General features: G+C 41.7%; 1 protein-coding gene across 2 annotated transcripts; it reads left to right on the top strand.

Annotated features, from left to right (window-relative positions):
* The first annotated feature begins 387 nt into the window (after positions 1 to 387).
* Positions 388 to 17,997, top strand: LOC129194235 (prolyl 4-hydroxylase subunit alpha-1-like). 2 transcript variants are annotated; one of them, XM_054799319.1, is made up of 15 exons: positions 388 to 555; positions 5,738 to 5,817; positions 5,883 to 5,979; positions 6,048 to 6,199; positions 6,273 to 6,410; positions 6,734 to 6,973; positions 7,338 to 7,558; positions 7,632 to 7,808; positions 9,535 to 9,605; positions 12,161 to 12,260; positions 13,914 to 13,967; positions 14,052 to 14,117; positions 14,213 to 14,281; positions 14,460 to 14,556; positions 16,431 to 17,997. In XM_054799319.1, exons 1-15 carry the CDS (start codon positions 539 to 541, stop codon positions 16,502 to 16,504), a joined length of 1,653 nt encoding a protein of 550 aa, XP_054655294.1. In that variant the 5' UTR covers positions 388 to 538; the 3' UTR covers positions 16,505 to 17,997. The 2 variants fall into 2 exon arrangements, with proteins under 2 accessions (XP_054655294.1, XP_054655292.1); XM_054799317.1 differs by lacking the exon at positions 9,535 to 9,605 and adding an exon at positions 9,146 to 9,216 and having other exon boundaries at positions 16,431 to 17,996.
* The last annotated feature ends 96 nt before the right edge of the window (positions 17,998 to 18,093 follow it).

Raw genomic sequence — 18,093 nt, 5'->3', positions numbered from 1 at the left:
CATGCAAGACTGCTGTGTTACATTCCTGCAGAATGCTGCTAGTTGAGATTTATTGCACTAAAACACTTAAGTCATCCTAACAGTTTACACACACACACACACTCTGAAGCTCCACCCTCTTGAACTCAGGAATGCCCTCCCACTAGACACGTTGTGGTTGGAAGGATTTTTCTGGAATGTGGGAGAAATAGGAAGAAACATTTGACCAACATAAATGTTAAAGGAAGCATAATGCGAACAAAAACCCCACCTTGGCCAGTAGAAAGAGTTGCGACACGACTGACACATTTTGAAGCCAAGTTGAAAACGTGAAAACTCCAAAATAAATCCCATGAAACTGAATGACAGCCCCCCCCCAAAGACTGCCCCCCCCTTGCTGAGGAGACATGTGAGAGTCTGCACGTAGCAAGTCTTGGGTTGTTCATGTCCAGCCCTTGAGGACAGGAGATGTCCAACAGTGCATCGGGACATCTCATCAGAAAGGACCTTCTTTCGCTCCTGACTGCACCACCGAACACCGGGACACTTGTCTGCTGCCATGATGCTCTTTTTTAGGTAAATAACACCACTAAAATGATACGCCACTGCTGTAGCTGGTTTCTTAAAGCCCCTTAGTTCAAAAACGAGCTGTGCAACTTTTTGCAGCCGGCATTCGTCCTCTTAAGCTAGGTTAGCTTGCTAGCCGCAAACTGTCTTAAACTTTCGGAGCGATTTAACTCTTTACTGTGATTCAAACCTGTTTGGCGTGAAACGACGAATGTTTACCGACGCTTATTTTGTTTGTAGTCACAGAAAGTGGTAACCTAGACAACGCCGTATGCGTGTGTCATAGCATTTCCAGTGTATTTGGAACGCTGCTTCTGCCTTAAAACCTCCATTTAGCCGCTAGCACCGGGGGTGTGCTTGTTGCTAGTTTAAATGGCATTTAAAGTGCCATTTATAGCATAATTTATGTCATTTATACTTCACCAGCGAGCCCAGTTGTGGATGCTAGCTGAAGCTACATGCTAACAACACCTTTTAATGCGCTTTCCTCACATAGGAAGCGAAAACAGCTCGGTGTCTAATTAAATGAAAGCCTTCCCGCCCGCTGCAGGTCATTTTTAAGGATTATTGTTTAAATTATGCCAGTTATAATCTATTAAGTTTATCTAGCAAGGCTTCAGGCTCTCCGGCGGGGAGGGGCGAAGACGTGGCAGTCCTCTTCCATTCACTCGCATGCGGCGTGATACTTAGCACACTGTCATTGAGTGTTATTTTAGCTAAATACTAGCCGCTAATGTAGACCGATAAGGTGGCACCAACATGTATTATTCTTTTTTTTCCCCAATTCTGATGCCAAGTGTCAACTGGGAACAACAACATCTTCAATGCCAATGTGCAAACTTAACTTAAACTTAACTTAACTTTAATCCAAAATGACAGCACAACAAACTTCAACGCACAAGGGATTTGGCGCATTCCAATTCCTGTTGTTGTTCAAGAAAATAAATGGATACACAGTGGAACCTCGGTTAACGTCAAAAATGTATGCCACAACTTTGCCTCGGCTTGCGCACATTCTTCGTTGAGCGAACAAAATGGCAACTCCAATCGTGTTTCTCACCTTCTTTATCAAAATGCTGGCACTTGCAACTTTCTTTGGCTCCATTTTGGGCTGTAGGGGTGAGAAACACTATTGAGTCCAAGAAGGAACTCATGGCAAAACAGGAAGGTGGTGTCCGTGTGGTGTCTTGCTGCCACATCATGTCTTTGGGGGACAGTCATGTCACAAATCACGTTTTCAATGAAGGTAGAAGTAACCTTAAATGTTCATTCATCATTTGTTTGTATTTATTTGCATTTTGAATTCTTTTCTGCATGTCAAACTATAATTGTAAAAGTATAAAAATTTGTTTAGTGTTAATATTTTTGGAAAAGATTAATTGGATTTACCTTATTTCTTATGAGTCAGACTTTCTGGAACGAATTAGTAACGCTAACCAAGGTTCTACTATACACTGTACTAAATAGGATGTAGTTAATTCAAAGGTGTGTGTCTAGCCGGGCCAAATGGTGATCAAGTGGTTAGTATGTCAGCCTGACGGTCTAGATTTTTGGGTTTGAATCTTCCTGCGGCCAATCACGTTAATTCATTGACTTTTCTTTTGACTTGTCTTTTATGACATGCATGAATGTACTGTGGATTGAGCGAGCGTGCCATGTTTTTGAGTTGATGGACTATTTTGTTTTTGTATTCATTCTACTAAAAAAAAAAGTGCCTGTCACCTGACCTCCCATGAGAATGGTAGAAAGACCATCGGAAGTTTCCTTAAAGCAGAGCAAGTTAATGAGGAGTCTAATAACAAGAGAATGCTGAATGCCTGACTTGAAATGCAAAAGCTGAACTGAAATGGTTGAAATTTGAAAGGTAGAATGTAGGAATAGTTTGGAAAATGAGCTGAAGCTGTACTGGAATGCTGGTGAAATGTATGAAGTCTAAATTTGTTGACTAAAGGTAGAAAAGTGTTGAAGTGTCGAAAAAATTGGAAAACAGATGCGTTGTGGAATGTAGAATGAACGTTGAAATATGGTTTCTGGGCGGAATTGTGCTTCAAATAAAGTCACCTAGCATGATAGCGCTAGTGTCTGCTTGACTTAATATTCATAAAGATTACAAAAAATGGTAGTATGTTAACATGCTAATGTTAGCAGGCTAAGACCTAGCATGATAGGTGTTTATATAACTGCCTACCCATAAAAATAGCAAAAAATGTTAGCATGCTAACGTTAACATGTTAACACCTGGCACGATGGTGGTAAATGTTAGCATTATAGAATGATAGAATATGAAACGACAGTGTGAGTTCTTTAAAAAGTAAACACATGCCCCTAAAAAACATTAAATGTGGAAAAAATTGTCCTAGAATCTCAATTGTAAGCAAGAAAATCATGCAGCCTTAGTATGCAATAACAGCAAGCACATTTGTTGCACAATTTCTCTGCTTAAGACATGTATGCACTCACTCTGTGTTTGCTCTTTTTTCAACCCTTCCTGGGTTCATCAAGGTATAGCAACAGGCAGCATATCATGCACTGTCATGAATAAAGAAGGTTATTTTCCTGATGGACACTATTAAAGTACCATTTTCTATGCGAATGAAGCTCGATCACCAACGCAAAGCAGCAGATTTTTGCACGTGTTGGGTCAAAATCAATCTCCACCTATTAAAAATGAGCCTGTCACGGCCAATCCTATAAAAGTAGCGCTCCACTGAGAGCCACACCTTGCCATGCTAACGCAGGAATGACAACATGAGCTGCGTTTAATGCCAGAATATGTGCAAGGTGCGGTAATTATGGTACAATTTGGTGAAGATGTGTTCAGTTGCTTCCTGCTTTTCAGGTTGCAAAGTATGAAAGACGTGACGCTACTATTTTTATTTTGCCCCTGTGAACGGTGAACCTAAATGGACATGCCACCTGAGGTTTCAAAATGCTCCGTAAGATGGTCCGTGTGGAAAAAAACCTGTCTGAGCCTGCGTCTTGCTTCTAGAGCAACTAACCTGTGTCTGATTCCAAACCATTAGTGCTTGTTTAAATGCAAATTGACTCAAATGTTCAGTTGGAGTTGTAATCAGCGTGACTAGTCGAGGTCTTTTCTGCATCATTACTTGTGCTCAGCCTGCACGAGGGTCACACGTTGCTGTCGTAGGCTCAGTGGGCCGAGCGGTCGACCGCAGGAAATCCCAGGCCCGGCATGTAGAGACAGCCAGCCATTCACCTACAGGAAATTTGGGAGTTACCACACACGCCCAACCGTTTGATTCTAAAAATCTAAACTACCAAATACCAGCTCGGACTGGCATGTCTTGTGGTCAGAACAAAAGGTTAGGGTTGCTAAGAGATGCAAAATACATACAGTACCGTCTGTTTACTCAACCGCAGAGAGTTAAGGTGAAGGAGGCGACTATTTGCGGGAGGTCATTATTTTTGCAAATGCTTTGTAAGGCAAGGTACATCCTTATCACAATAGCATCTTTTAGACAGACATCCTGCAAAATCAACTAATTGAACATTGATCCGCCTGTGCCTTTTGTGCAAATCAGCAAACTTTCTAAATTTTCAAATTGAAAAATTTTGACAATTGCTTTTAACACAACAGGGCAGCAGAAGTGAGTCTTAGGTTTAAAAATGATTCCCCTGGTCCATTTTGTATTCTATTCCCGATTATACGGACATCATCCTGCTGGAAAATTGCCAGGTCTACTGGCATTGTTTGATTTAAACCTGCCTGTACAGTGAAGGTAGTTCTCTTTTAAAGTAGCTGTATCACCATGGGAACTTAGGCTAAACACAAACCTGGACATAACCTGGCCGCGACCAGGTTATGTCCAGGCTTTCAGCTGAAAAATGGCTATGAAAGTGCCACTGTTTCACTGTTTAACTAATTCGGAGATGGTGTGACCATTTATTGAGAACCTATAGGCTCCCGAGGGGACACGGAGAACAAAAAAAAAAGAGCATTCCCTGATGATGTTGTCCATCTGTAAGTGAGATTGATTTTCAGACGAGGGAATACGTGAGATACGTTCACTTTTTGTGGCGAGCACCAGGAAAAAAAATGCAATATGAAATATGGTTAATTAGGCCAATGATAGCAGTGGCTCGAGTGGCATATGACAAGCACTCTGATGCACCAATCCACAATAATAAAACACTTGCTTTATTATAACAAGGAAAAAATTAAAAAGATCGCCATAACACACACAAAGGTCACAACGAGATACAGCATTTGAAAATATTTCATTCAAATATCACATGAAAAAAGAAAGGTTTTGCTCCAATTTCATTATTTTTTTAAATGGATAAGTGTTAAAGTCAAAGTTGTGCAGTGTTGAGCATTGATAAATAAAAAGACTAGTAGGGCATGTAGTTAGTACAATAATCAGTGTTAACTTGTCCTCCCTCCTTCTGTTGGTGGCGAGAGTGTTGCTCTTAGCACTCATAATCTTTTGGGACCTCCTCATAACGCTCCATAATTACTTGCTCATCTTGTATAAAATACACTGGCCGGGATCGCTTCACTTTTCAGCGGAAGCAGAATAATATGACGTCAAACGCCCGCATTGATGTGAGCGCGCACTTCGCACAAAGCCGAAACCCGAACTTGACAAAGGAAGTTGATAACCACCGTCAAAGTACTGTTAAATTCTGTTTGGGGAAGTTAGGTTTTGTCGGGTTGCTTCGTGAGCACAAAGCCTGGGTTGGTTGAGCCACTTTCACAGAATACCTCCTTATCATGATTATGGTATGGTATGTGTATTTCTTTCAGGCATGTGGAACATGGTTACGTTTGCATAATTCAACCTGTCTGAAAAGGAGCAGGAAGAAGCGGAGTTCATATTTAATCCTATCCCCCCCCCCCATGTCTATTACTGATCATTCATCCACACCATAACTTTTACTTGTTGACCCTTACAATATTTCACTTTCCGACATTTGTCATTTACATTTTTTTCCACTTCCTGTATGAAAGGATGGTGATTTAAAAAAAAATCAAGAAGCAAGTAGGAGTTCAAATAATGACACTGTAAACCTTGTGCAGTATTAAGGGAATAAATAACATTTGAAAAATGATAAAATGGGAATCAATTGTTATTAAATATTCCTATTTAATGATATTAAATAGGAATGCATTTGAATGACTAAAACATTAAACAGAAGATGTCACGTATATGAATCCATCTCCCCACAGGAAGGTGCTGCTATGTTGGTGTCTCCTGTTGCTGAGCTGTCGGCCAACGCTCTCAGCCCACGACTTCTTCACCTCCATAGGTAAAAGATCACTCTAGATGTGTTGTATAGGTTGTGAGTTGACTTGGTGAACGTGTGTTCCTCAGGTCAGATGACAGACCTGTTGTTCACCGAGAAAGATCTTGTCACGTCCCTCAAGGACTACATCAAAGCTGAGGAGAGCAAGCTGGAGCGGGTCAAAAAGTAATGGTGGCCATCCTGTTGTGATTTGTACATAAAGTGCAAGTTTACTCTTTGTGTCTTTGTCTCAGGTGGGCTGACAAGTTGGAAGCTCTGACGGCCGTTGCGATACAAGACCCAGAGGGCTTCCTGGGCCATCCGGTCAATGCCTTCAAGCTGATGAAGAGGCTGAACACTGAATGGAGCGACCTGGAAAGCCTCGTACTCAGTGACACCACAGATGGTAGAGCCCAAGCAAGACGTGGTTTGGAAACTGTTGATGTTTTGTATGACGTCTTTTCCTGTCTTTCTATCAGGTTTTATTTCCAACCTGACCATCCAGAGGCAGTACTTCCCCACGGACGACGACCAGACTGGGGCAGCCAAAGCTCTCCTCCGTTTGCAGGACACATACAAATTGGATGCCAATAGCATCGCTACAGGAAACCTGCCTGGTAAATACTTTTTTTTTTTTTTTTTACTTATCTTAGACTCGTCAAAGGAAGCGCATCCTCTGAGCATGGAAGAAAGAACCGGCATCTCCCAGCTGCAAACAATCGGTTTGAAGTAGCCAGACAGCCAATCAGCAGCAGGGGCACCCAGTTGTCCCGCCTCCAGCCGGAGAGTGTGTAATGAGCATGTGTAATGCTCAAACGGGCTCTAGGGACACATATTACTGTTAGAACATCATTAAAAAGTCACTTTTGCATAACAGGGGGCCTTAAATACACCACATGGTCTCTTCCGTGTTACTTCACTATCCCCTTCTGCATTTTAGGAGCGAAGCACAAGACTCTTATGACCGCGGAGGATTGTTACGAGCTTGGAAAGATCGCCTACACAGACGTTGACTACTACCACACAGAGCTGTGGATGGCACAGGCCCTGAAACAGCTTGACGAAGAGGAGGAGTCCATTGTGGATAAAGTGACTGTGCTGGACTACCTCAGCTATGCCATCTACCAGCAGGGGGAGCTGGAGCGTGCCCTGGAGTACACCAAAAGGCTACTTGAACTGGGTAAGTCCCCTCCTCAAGTACTTTTTTTAACTTGGAAAAACAAACAGGGAGACATCTGTGATTCTTTGCGTTCCAAAATGTCAGCTAAACAAACCTGATGCCATTTTTTTGTCGAGATACGAGATGTGTCCAGTTTTTAGCAAGTACATTTTGATATCGGTATATTATATTTTGTGTGGTTTTAGATCTTGAATATGTTAGAATTAATGTTTGTGATTATTTGCATACATGCAATACCAGTCAAAAGTTTGGAGACACTTTCTGATGCTATCGAATGAGAAAGTGTCTCCAAACTTTTGGCTGATCCTGTACCAATTTTTTCCCTAACCTTTTGTGGTGATGTTCAATTATTTCCAATGTTCAGACCCAGAGCATCAGCGGGCCAAAGGCAACGTGAAATACTTTGAGTTCCAGCTGGAGAAGCAGAGAAACGAAGTGAAAGACCACACTAGCAAACAGAAAGAGCCTGATAAGAAAGAGGCACCAGAAAAGAAGCCAAAGGAGAAGAAAGAGAAGAAAGCCTTCAGTCTGATCCCTGAGAGGAAGAAGTATGAAATGCTGTGTCGCGGAGAGGGCATCAAAATGGTGACAATCACAAACATTTTACTTTGACTTTTTAGTTACACGTTTGTTAATCATTTTTGGTTGTTGCCCTCAGACTCCCCGTAGGGAAAGCCGGCTGTTCTGCCGTTACTATGACAACAACCGCAACCCCTTCTATGTGCTGGGACCGGTCAAGCAGCAAGATGAGTGGGACCGGCCGTACATCGTCCGCTTCCTCGACATCATCTCTGAGAAAGAAATTGAGAAGGTCAAACAGTTGGCAAAGCCAAGGGTACGTCATCTTATGTTTGACTCACAGCGTGGACATGAAAAATATTGTTGCCTGTTTTTGCCCCACATACACAGACCTGCCAACATGTACTCCTTTTTTGTACTCCACCACTGCGCAGGTGGAGTGACAGGTGCTCGGCAAATCGGAGCGCTCCCTTTTACTGTATACCTGCGTCCTGCAGCTGCTACTTCTAGCAAGTGTTTTCAGTTCACTACAATTCAGACAGTGCGCCAAACCAAACAGGAATCACCGTCACCGCTGCTCAGCATGTGCATCCCTTGTTGCACATGCATCACATGCAGAGTTTTGAAATTAAGATGTTGTTAACCATTCATTCGTCTATTTCATGTGTCACACAGTCAGTGTTATTAAGTCACACAGAGTTTTATTAACACCAATAGTAGCCCTCATTTCCCACACAGTATGCTGCGTTCGTACAAGCTGCACACACACAGTGTTGTTGTCGTGAGTGAGGACAAGACGAGCCTACCTAAACACTCTGTGCGCTGTGTACATTACATTTAAAATCATGCAGCCCAGGAACCATTGTGAACATTTTTTTAAATCGCCCCAGCACAAGCATGTGCGTGTGTCGCTGCACAAAATGAAACCAGCCCTCCTAAGTCAATAAATAAGGTTAAAACGTGAGATAATGCATTTCTTATGAGACAAACCAAAAAGCTCTGTTGCTATAAAAGCAGTGGTGTCCAAAGCACGGCATAGGGGTCATTTGCGGCTTGTGGCTCGTTTTTTTGTGGTCCCCTGCACATTCCACAATATAGAAAAAAAATCGAATCTGTATTACCTTTAAGCACTCATAAAAGTACTCATAAAATTTCTCCGAGGTTGGCAGGTCTGTATACACTATCCATAGTGAAGCCATGCAGTTCACTTGTCCTTCAAAAGTGACAATTTGAGCTCCTCTTCTCATAATGTGGCGCAAACAAGTGAGGTAGATGATAGATTTTTCTCACGTTTGTGCTCATCAACAGACTCTAGGGACACATCTTGCTATTTTGACATCATTAGAATGTCAGTATTGCATAATAGGGAATCTTTCACTAGATCTTGTGCACAGGCTCTTGGAATTCTGAAAAAGCAACCGCAATTACCATGGGTGCCCATTTGGGGAGCTTTTGTTCCACACTAATCTGTCTTTGCACCAACAAGGTTCATGCAAGCCCGTCATGTAGTTGGACATGCTCTTGGGTTAAATGTCAGAGCTGTGAGTCTGGCGGATATGATGTTGCTGGTTAGACAAGCAGTGGGACACACATGCACAAACGCATACACACACACGAGCATGTGTGTGGTAAACCATATGCCTGGCTTCACAGCTGCGCAGGGCCACCATCTCCAACCCCATCACGGGAGTGCTGGAGACGGCGTCCTACAGGATCAGTAAAAGGTAAGTTAGAACCAGGGGCACTGTCAAGACTGAGGGAAGGGACACCGATGGAGGAAGTGTTCTCCTCCTCTTCCCCTCTGCCTCCTCTTTGTTTCTGCCGTAGTTCATATTAACATAGTTGCTTTTTCCGTGAGCCAGGAAGAGTTTCAATGCTTAAGCGTCACCTCATGAAACAACATTGAGTGACTGTTCTTCTTTCTCTCTCTCTCTCTCTCTCTCTCTCTCTCTCTCTCTCTCTCTCCTTCCTGTCCGCTTATGTATTGCATCCCTCTCCGTCTCCACACTTTTTACCCGCTCCATCCACCTCGATGTCCGTAGTTAAAGCGAGCCACGGTGCATGACCCCCAAACTGGGAAGCTTACCACTGCCCAATACAGAGTCTCTAAGAGGTAAGGGGTTATGGGTCAAACAAACTCTTCATCTGAGACTTTTTGCATAATCAGAGCTGTTTCTCTCAATGAAGTCACGGCACTGCAGAGTTGAACCGGTGTTTGCCCAAGCTTTTCTTTTGGGAATATTCCATGTCCAGTGCAGTGAATATTTCCTCTATCTTACTTCTGGGAATGAATCTGTACTGCATTCTTCTCATGGGCTCATTATACTGTAGCTGCTGCTGCTGCTGCTGCTGCTGCTGCTGCTGCTGCTTCTGCGGTGCCACGCTTCCTCAGTCTCCATATCAGGAACTTTTAAGGCTTCAGTCTGAAAGCACAAACACATTATTCAAACACAGGAAGACACTTTTAAAAAATTTTCATTTGAAATGTCTCTTTATTGTGGAAGTGACTCCGCCACCATTTCTTTATCTTCACTACTTAGAGTCATTGATTTATGAGAGGAAAGACTTGGAGGAGATCCCTGTCTCAATTTCTTTTATGCTTGAAAGAAGAGAATTTAACCTCTTTATGAACTCACTGTGCAAGACATTTTAGGGAACATAGTTGTTGGCTGCTGTCTACTTCACAGTTGCTCTCGATATCATCACTCAGACTCTCAAGAGTAAATACAGATGACGTATTACTTCCATACATACAGGTATACAGCGGGGGTGTCCAAACTTTTTCCACAGAAAGCTGCATACTGAAAAAGGAAAGGATGTGGGGGCCACTTTTACATTTTCTAAGCCAACCCATGTAGATAGGCAGAGACATGTTTTATATTTCAAGAAAAATAAATGCCTGCATCTCAGCTTTGTGTTATCGGTGACAAAGCGTCTTATTAGTATGTACTTATTCTCCTTACATTACACTTTTTTGCTGTGTTTTTTGTTTTAATATTTCAACCTTCTTGTACATTTTTTCTTGTAATACTATGTCTTTATAATATTTTGATTTTATTATTGTCATACAGGCGTCCCTCACCACTTTGCAGTTCGAACATCGCACCCTCACTCTGTTGTGGGTTTTCAAAAATGAATGAATGATTGCTGTTTCGTTTTTGACTACTGCTTAGAATTAGTCCAAAAATATGCATATAAAGCACATTTGACGTATTCTTGGCCTAAATTAAGCATTTTCAAGCATAAAAATGACTAAATGAACTAAAATACAAAGACCACTGTTACTGGTAGCACATGCACCAGCCTCAACAATTATTGCAGGTTTGAATTATCTCACAATAGGTACAGTAATAATCATCATCGTCCTCATCATAGTTACATCGGCTGAAGCTCAACTCTGAATGCCCAACGTCACTTCCTGTCCACACGTCCTGAAGACATTTATTGAAACACACGCGGGAACGAGTCTTATTTATGTCTTAAATGGCTTATTTTCTCTGATTATATCGACCATACTGAGTAATATGAGTGTAAAGGTGACTATAGGAGTGCTATTTAATGTCAAGAGGGCTCTAATAATATTAAGAACCATGTGTTTTTAATATATATGTCGTGAACAGGTTTTCTATGCTCTAACTACAAAAATACTTCATTTTTAATTAAGGAATCCTACTTTTGCGGAAATTAATTTGGTCTGGAACCAATTAACCACGATAAACGAGGGATGACTGTATAACATTTTTCGCAACCTACGTTTCCAAAAATGACAACTTTATTCTTTCTTTTGTTTATCATATTACAACTTTTTTTGTTTAATTTTTCAACTTTATGCAATTTTTTTTCTCAAAATATATAAATTTACTCTCAATATTTACTTTATGTAAAATTACTGCTCTTTATTCAATTTCTATTGTTTTCATGTTTTTAATAGTATTTTTAGAATGTGCCGAGGGTCAATTAAATTAAAAAAAAAAAAAAAGGGCCCCTCGGCTGCACTTTGGACACCCCTCCTATGCAATGTAAGTGGTATTTGTGGAACCCCCTATGGGTTGTGGTCAAAATGCTTTGGAAGACATGCTAGCATACATGGAATACAGATATCCTCAAGCTTGTATCATCATTAGACAAATGCTCAATGACTAATGGAGTTAAGTCCCGACCCTGCAAAGTGTTTTTTTTTTTTTTTTTGAAAAATTTCATACAACTCTAACTCCACTGAATGCAACTAACAGCTCCTCCATGTGGGAGATGTGTCAGGAAAGTAATAGCACAGGCGACAGAATACGGGTGCATTGTTTTGACAAATAGTCATCCTTTGGTATGCAGCGGTTGAAGAGTAGAAGAGTTAGCTTTACACAAACAAATAAATACTGGATGTGCACACAGAGTACAAGTGCAGGTATTTTGGAAATACTTGACTTTAAGAAGAAAAAAACTTAAAAGCATGTACGTTTACACCAAATATTCACCCAGCAGTTGAAGTGCCACCAACCCTCCACCCAGAGCTGATTGGAGATTCTGAATCTTGGGCCTGTTTTGCCGTGCTTCCTCCACCTCCGTGTGACTGTGCATGACATCTTTCTCTTCGAAATGATTTATTCACTGCCGCCTGCATCCGCCTCCCGTGCTGGAGATTCTGCTTTCTCAACCAGCCCTGCTCTGTTCCAGCGCATGGCTCACAGGCTACGAAGATCCCGTCATCGAAACCATCAACCAGCGGATTGAGGATCTCACGGGCTTGGAAATGGACACAGCAGAAGAACTGCAGGTAAAGTGGTTTCTGGGGGATTGTGTCTAACAGATGTTTCCACCCAGCAGTTCAACTCCAGTATGGTTTGGAATAGTTCAAGCCTGACCTTGCTTGTGTGTCCACCCGCGGGGTGTGTAGGCGTGACGGGGATAGCTGCTGAAATGCTGTCCGTAAACATGAGAAAAAAACAATTTTGTATCCTCTCCCTTGTATTTAAAATAAAAACGTCCCATTCTTTTCATTTTATTCCCATTGACTGTCACCAGAGTGATGATTCTGTTGACTCGTTTACTGGACCGCAGTGTGTCTACAGTCACTACTGTACTTGACAGTTGCAGAAGGGTGCCAAGAAATGAAATACCAAACTGTTAACTTATTCATGGTCTACAAAAGCCAATAACCGCCAGGTTTTCAAATTAGTGATGGGTCAAAAAGCATTGGCATTAACAGCTGTGGCTGTAGACAACCTCCTGGTGTAGTTTTATTAATAACGCCATAAGATGGCAGTAGCTGCAAATATGTTTTTTTTTACTATTTATTAGAGCCCTGAAGACATGAAATAACACCACTATAGTCACCTTTACAAACTATTATTCTTTGTGTTACACCGCATTGTGCAACACTAATGCGCTGCTACGGGATCCCTGCAGGGCCTTAAGAGACGGCCGCGGCTCATAACACATAGAAAGCTACCAAGCTAACTAGTTAGCCTCCAGTTTATTTATTCTAAACTTAAGAAATTTTTGAAACTGTGTGGGGACGAAGTACAAAGTAAGAAGCCAAAAACGTACCACTTCCACACAGAATGGGAGAACTTTTTTTCACCATCATGTCATGGCTTACTCCATGCAGTGCTAAGGTAATGTAAAGTCTCATTAATAATACCTAGTGACCAGAATACTACACATGACTAATAACAGGCCATATTCAACCGTGATCATTTATTAATTTTTGAAAAACTGTGATAGGGCAAAGGAGCGATGTTTGAATTGCGCTGTAGCGAGGAACGACTGTATCGTGAGGTGTCAACATCCAGCAGCTTCATCTACTTCTGCATGCGTGTACTTTAAAATGTTGCTATTGAGCTGTCGGTGTGAAAGTCATGTATGTTACACTTGCATTACTGTTATTTACTATGAACTCATCAGTTCTGTTAATGCTGGGTGAGCAGTGTACGTTACCTTACTGCTGTTACAACATTGGTTCTAAGAGGAGGGAACATAACAAAAACAAGTCACCCAAATTCATAAATGAATAAACAAACAAACAAACAAACAAACAAAAAAAGACCAAAGAAAAACCCGCCAATGCCCAAAAAAAAGGTCCTGATGCCCTGGCCCAAATAAACAAAAGGACAGTGAGATAAACTGGCTAGTTCTAGACAGACAGGGCCATCGTCCTGGCACATCACTGCTACCTCTTAAGGAGAACACACAACTAAAACCCTAAACAAAACAAACACGAAAAAAAGACAACCGTTCACACCAGGACAAAGAAGAACCTAGAGCAGGGGTGGCAAACTCGTGCCATGGAGGGCCGAGACACAATCACACTGCAGTCTGTTTTAACTGAACTGACCCAGTCATATTTAATTTTAGCACTGCAAACCCCAAACGATCTGCGCCGCTGTGTGGAAACATGTCCATGCCTATCTAAAACGTTTCTCAACAGGTTGCAAACTATGGCGTTGGCGGTCAGTACGAGCCTCACTTTGACTTTGGAAGGGTATGCCCTCTTTGTCCACACACTTCCATGCTGGGATGTTTTCATGCCAGGACGCTGAATGTGGCTTAAATTGTCTCTCCACAGAAAGACGAGCCGGATGCCTTTAAAGAGCTGGGAACTGGCAACCGCATCGCAACGTGGCTCTTCTACGTCAGTCAAGTCTTGATACTCACATTCTCTCTCCATTTCTTTCGATGACACAAACACAGGATGCAAAACTCTGCCCTTTCTTCTTTCTGTTGTAGATGAGTGACGTGTCAGCAGGGGGCGCCACAGTATTCCCAGATGTCGGAGCATCAGTTAGACCTCTAAAGGTCGCCGTTACCATATTACTTGCTGTGAATATTGAATGTTGTATGTGTATGTGAGATAATAAGCTCTTTCTGGTCATGAATTTACCTTCCAAAGAACTGACTTGTGGCTCATTGTGGAACACAGCACTCTTATTAGTGGCTTACTGTATGTGTGTTTTCTTCTTCTTCTTCTCTCCAGGGTACTGCTGTGTTCTGGTACAATCTCTTTCCCAGTGGGGAGGGAGACTACAGCACGCGGCATGCAGCTTGCCCTGTCTTGGTGGGCAATAAGTGGGGTGAGTTCCTCTCAGTGACTAAACAGCATTTAGTCATTTTGTAATACAGTGGCCTGAGACTTTTAGTTAAGTCTCCTTTTAAGAGGTTATTTGTACAAATGCATATCTATTTTCATCACTTTAAACCAATAAATAATAATGCTCAGTTTTAATATGGCAAATAAAACTGGAGTTTAAAAACAAAACGTATTATCGTCATGAAGAGGACCGTGAAGAACCAATTAAGACTGGGTGATTCTAGTCCAACTCGAGCTCTCGGGAACATACACATGGATACACACAACTTACAGTATGTGCGATTCTACTGGAAGGCCTTTAAGCTGTCTTGGTTGGAAACAGAGCAGTTAACTTGTCAGCATTTTTCAAAGTGTGAGGTGGGCCTCCCATAAAGACTTCTAGGGAGGCACAGCAGCTTGACAAAAATAAAGATAAACATATATGTTAGTCAGCCAGGGGTGTCCAAAGTGTGACCTGAGGCCATTTTCAGCCTGATGCTCGTTTAAAAAAAAAAAAAGAATTTATTATTAATGAGATATTACATTCCGTTTTCTTCCACATATTTGGGTGCGGGTCGTGAGGGCAGTGGTCTCAGTAGGCAAGTCCAGACTTCCTGGTCCCCGGCCACGTCTTCCAGTTCCACCAGGAGGACCCCAAGGCGTTCCCAGGCCAGCTGTGAGACATAATCCCTCCAGCGTGTCCTGGGTCTGTCCCGGGGCCTTCTCCCGGCCGGGCATGCCCAGAACACCTCACCTGGGAGGCATCCGGATGAGATGCCTGAGCCACCTCAACTGGCTGTACTCTGAGCTTCTCCTGGATGACTGAGCTCCTCACCCTATCTCTTAGGGTGAGTCCAGCCACCTGAAGGAGGAAACTCATTTCAGCCGCTTTTATCTCCAATCTCGTTCTTTCGGTCACGACCCAACCTAAATTTTCAAAAATTACAACTTCTTTCTCATCTTACCACTTTTTTTCTTTTTAACATTTCAACCCTGGTACTAAAATGACGTTATTTTTCCTCATAAGGTTACAAGTATTATAATACTGTATCTATTACAAAATATTCTCCTAGAATTGCAACTTTTTTCTTAGAATATTTGTTAGACTTTTGACTTTTATTGTTGTAGAATTACAGACATGTTTTGCCATATCTGCTGTTGTTTCTTTCCCAACTTTCTTGCAAATTTTCTTCTCACAATTATGACCATGTATTATTATTGTTATTATTCCCAGAATATTTTGACTTTATTCTTGTAAAATTATAACTTTTTCCGCAACCTAATTTTCCAAAAATACAACTTTTTGTTGCATTGGTTGTTTCTCAATATTATGACTTCAAAAATATATATCATGTCTTTTTTCTTTAATATGTCAACTTTGTGAATAAGACATCATTTTTAGAAAGTCATTGTACAATTATGACTTTTTCTCGTTAGATTACAACTTTGTTTGCAATATTTACTTTATTCTTAGAAAATTACTGCTGAGTTTTTCCTTTTTTCTTTTTTTTTTGTTTTATTATAATTTTAGATTGTGCTGTAGGCCAATAATAAAAAAAAAAAAAAAAAAAAAAAAGCAGACCGCAGATGGCCCCCAGGAGCACTTTGAACACCTCTGTCTTAGTGAGGAGCTCAGTGTGCCAATTTGAAAGCCCCTTTTTGAAGTGAACAACATTATCTCTAAACTGAGGTAATTACAGTTATTAGGAGAAAAGGTGAGGTGTTTATTTATTGTAGATTATGTCTTAAGTGAAGGAGGCCCCGGTTACTAATTAGCTATCCATGAGAGGAACGGCCAGTATTTGAGGAAATCCAGTAAATTACTGGATGCTGTTTGTTGGATTTCAAAGACTAAAACGCATGTTTTTCTGTCTTTAGTATCAAACAAATGGATTCATGAACGAGGCCAGGAGTGGCGGCGACCATGCGGTCTAAATGAGACTGACTCATAAAAAGCAAGAAACCACGCCACCACCCTTCTCCCCTTCCTTACTTCCTTCCTTGCGCGTGGGCCCAAAGAGAACCCCACGGTGGATCACAGATGACACATAATTGATGCTTGGGCCCCAAATTGCTCACTTTCCTTCCTCCCCCCCATGCTCAAACACTCCCTTTTTTCACCCAGCTGTTGTGCTCCAAGCCCGGAGATTGTTTGGGTTCATGTGGAGACCCCCGGACTGTGTTGGTGTCGCTGCAGATAGCAGTGTTCTTGGAGTTGGTCAGATGGCTTTGAGAAACACTTGTGCCTCTTTCACTCTCGTGTGTTTATCAATGCACTCAGTTTGGCCTCTGGTTCTGTGGTTATGCTATAAGCACTCTCCCCACCACCACCCCCAGCCTCTTGCTCGGCATTCTTAAGACGCCTAGCTCATTCACTCCTACACACCTTCAACGTTTACACTTTACACACTCAGTTCCACTAACTCACTGCACATTATGAGCATGAGCTTTATTGCAGCATGCCTGCAGAAATGTTTTAGTGCGTTTTAAAGCACGGGTCCCCAACCTTTTTGAACCTACGGGCCGAGTCAGTTCTGTCAAATGAAAAAAATAGAGGTGCGCTCCAAACCTCATAGTAATCTAATGCTATGGTCGTGTTTTGGTAGTGGTCAGCGCAGGAGAACTCTTAGTCTAACACAAGTATTTGGACAGGTATCATCATCAATGCCACTGTGGTAAGTTGCAGATAGTTCCTTTGAACTTTCATCCAAAATGACCGAACATCACACTTGGCACATTTGAATGCCTGGAAGTGACAAACCCATATTTTCAAGTAGCTGCTGTCATAGTCTGTTGGATCTTGCTTTCTTGTCTCCCCATTATCTTCAGTGACAAGTCTTGTTTAGATCTCTTCATCTTTGAAATAAATGGATTGTATATTAATTTAAAATAATCCACAATATTATGTCCATTTCCTTGGACATTCATTTGTAGTTATTTACAAAAAGAGTTCCTCCCATATGCCAAGAAGCATGCATGTTAGGCTAATTGGGGACTAAATTGTCCATAGGTGTGAATGACCTTGCATTTCGTCAAGTGAGTTGGGATAGGCTCCATGTCCCGTGTGAACTGATTGACGACATAGAAAATGGATGGACGGAAAATTAAAGGTGTGCGTCTCTTTTTTAAATTTTTATTATTGCTACCCAGTTCGCCCCTTCCGACGGACCGATGGTGGTTGGGGACCCCTGTCTTTTAGCTTGGACACTCGTCTGCACGCACTAATGCACATACAGAAACACAACATGGAATCAGGTGTTTTATGTCAAATTCCGAGATGCTTCTTGTAAGGTTTTCAAGTGGCCTTGGTGGTTGGTGCTTTTTTAAATACCAAATGACACAATTTTATTTATATGACCCGAATCTGTTTTTATGTTATTGTTGTGTTTATAATGGCAGTCCTCAGTTGTTGTTGTTGTTGTTGTTTAAAAAAAAAAAACATTAAAAGCTGTTTGGATCAAGTGGCGTGTTGCAGTGTATGTGCGCGTGTCTGAGTGGGTCATGTGACCACGCCAACTGATGATCCTGCTTCACATCTGCC

The sequence above is a fragment of the Dunckerocampus dactyliophorus genome, chromosome 14 (assembly GCF_027744805.1).
Source record: "Dunckerocampus dactyliophorus isolate RoL2022-P2 chromosome 14, RoL_Ddac_1.1, whole genome shotgun sequence".
NCBI lineage: Eukaryota > Metazoa > Chordata > Actinopteri > Syngnathiformes > Syngnathidae > Dunckerocampus > Dunckerocampus dactyliophorus.
The sequence above is the reverse complement of the archived record's forward strand: the minus strand, read 5'-3'. Positions and strand labels throughout refer to the sequence as shown.

Excerpts from the sequence above, each read along its gene's own strand:
- LOC129194235 (XM_054799319.1), top strand. Across the intron at positions 5,818-5,882 it reads CGACTTCTTCACCTCCATAG|GTCAGATGACAGACCTGTTG; the intron begins GTAAAAGATCAC and ends TGTGTTCCTCAG. Across the intron at positions 6,200-6,272 it reads ACTCAGTGACACCACAGATG|GTTTTATTTCCAACCTGACC; the intron begins GTAGAGCCCAAG and ends TCTTTCTATCAG.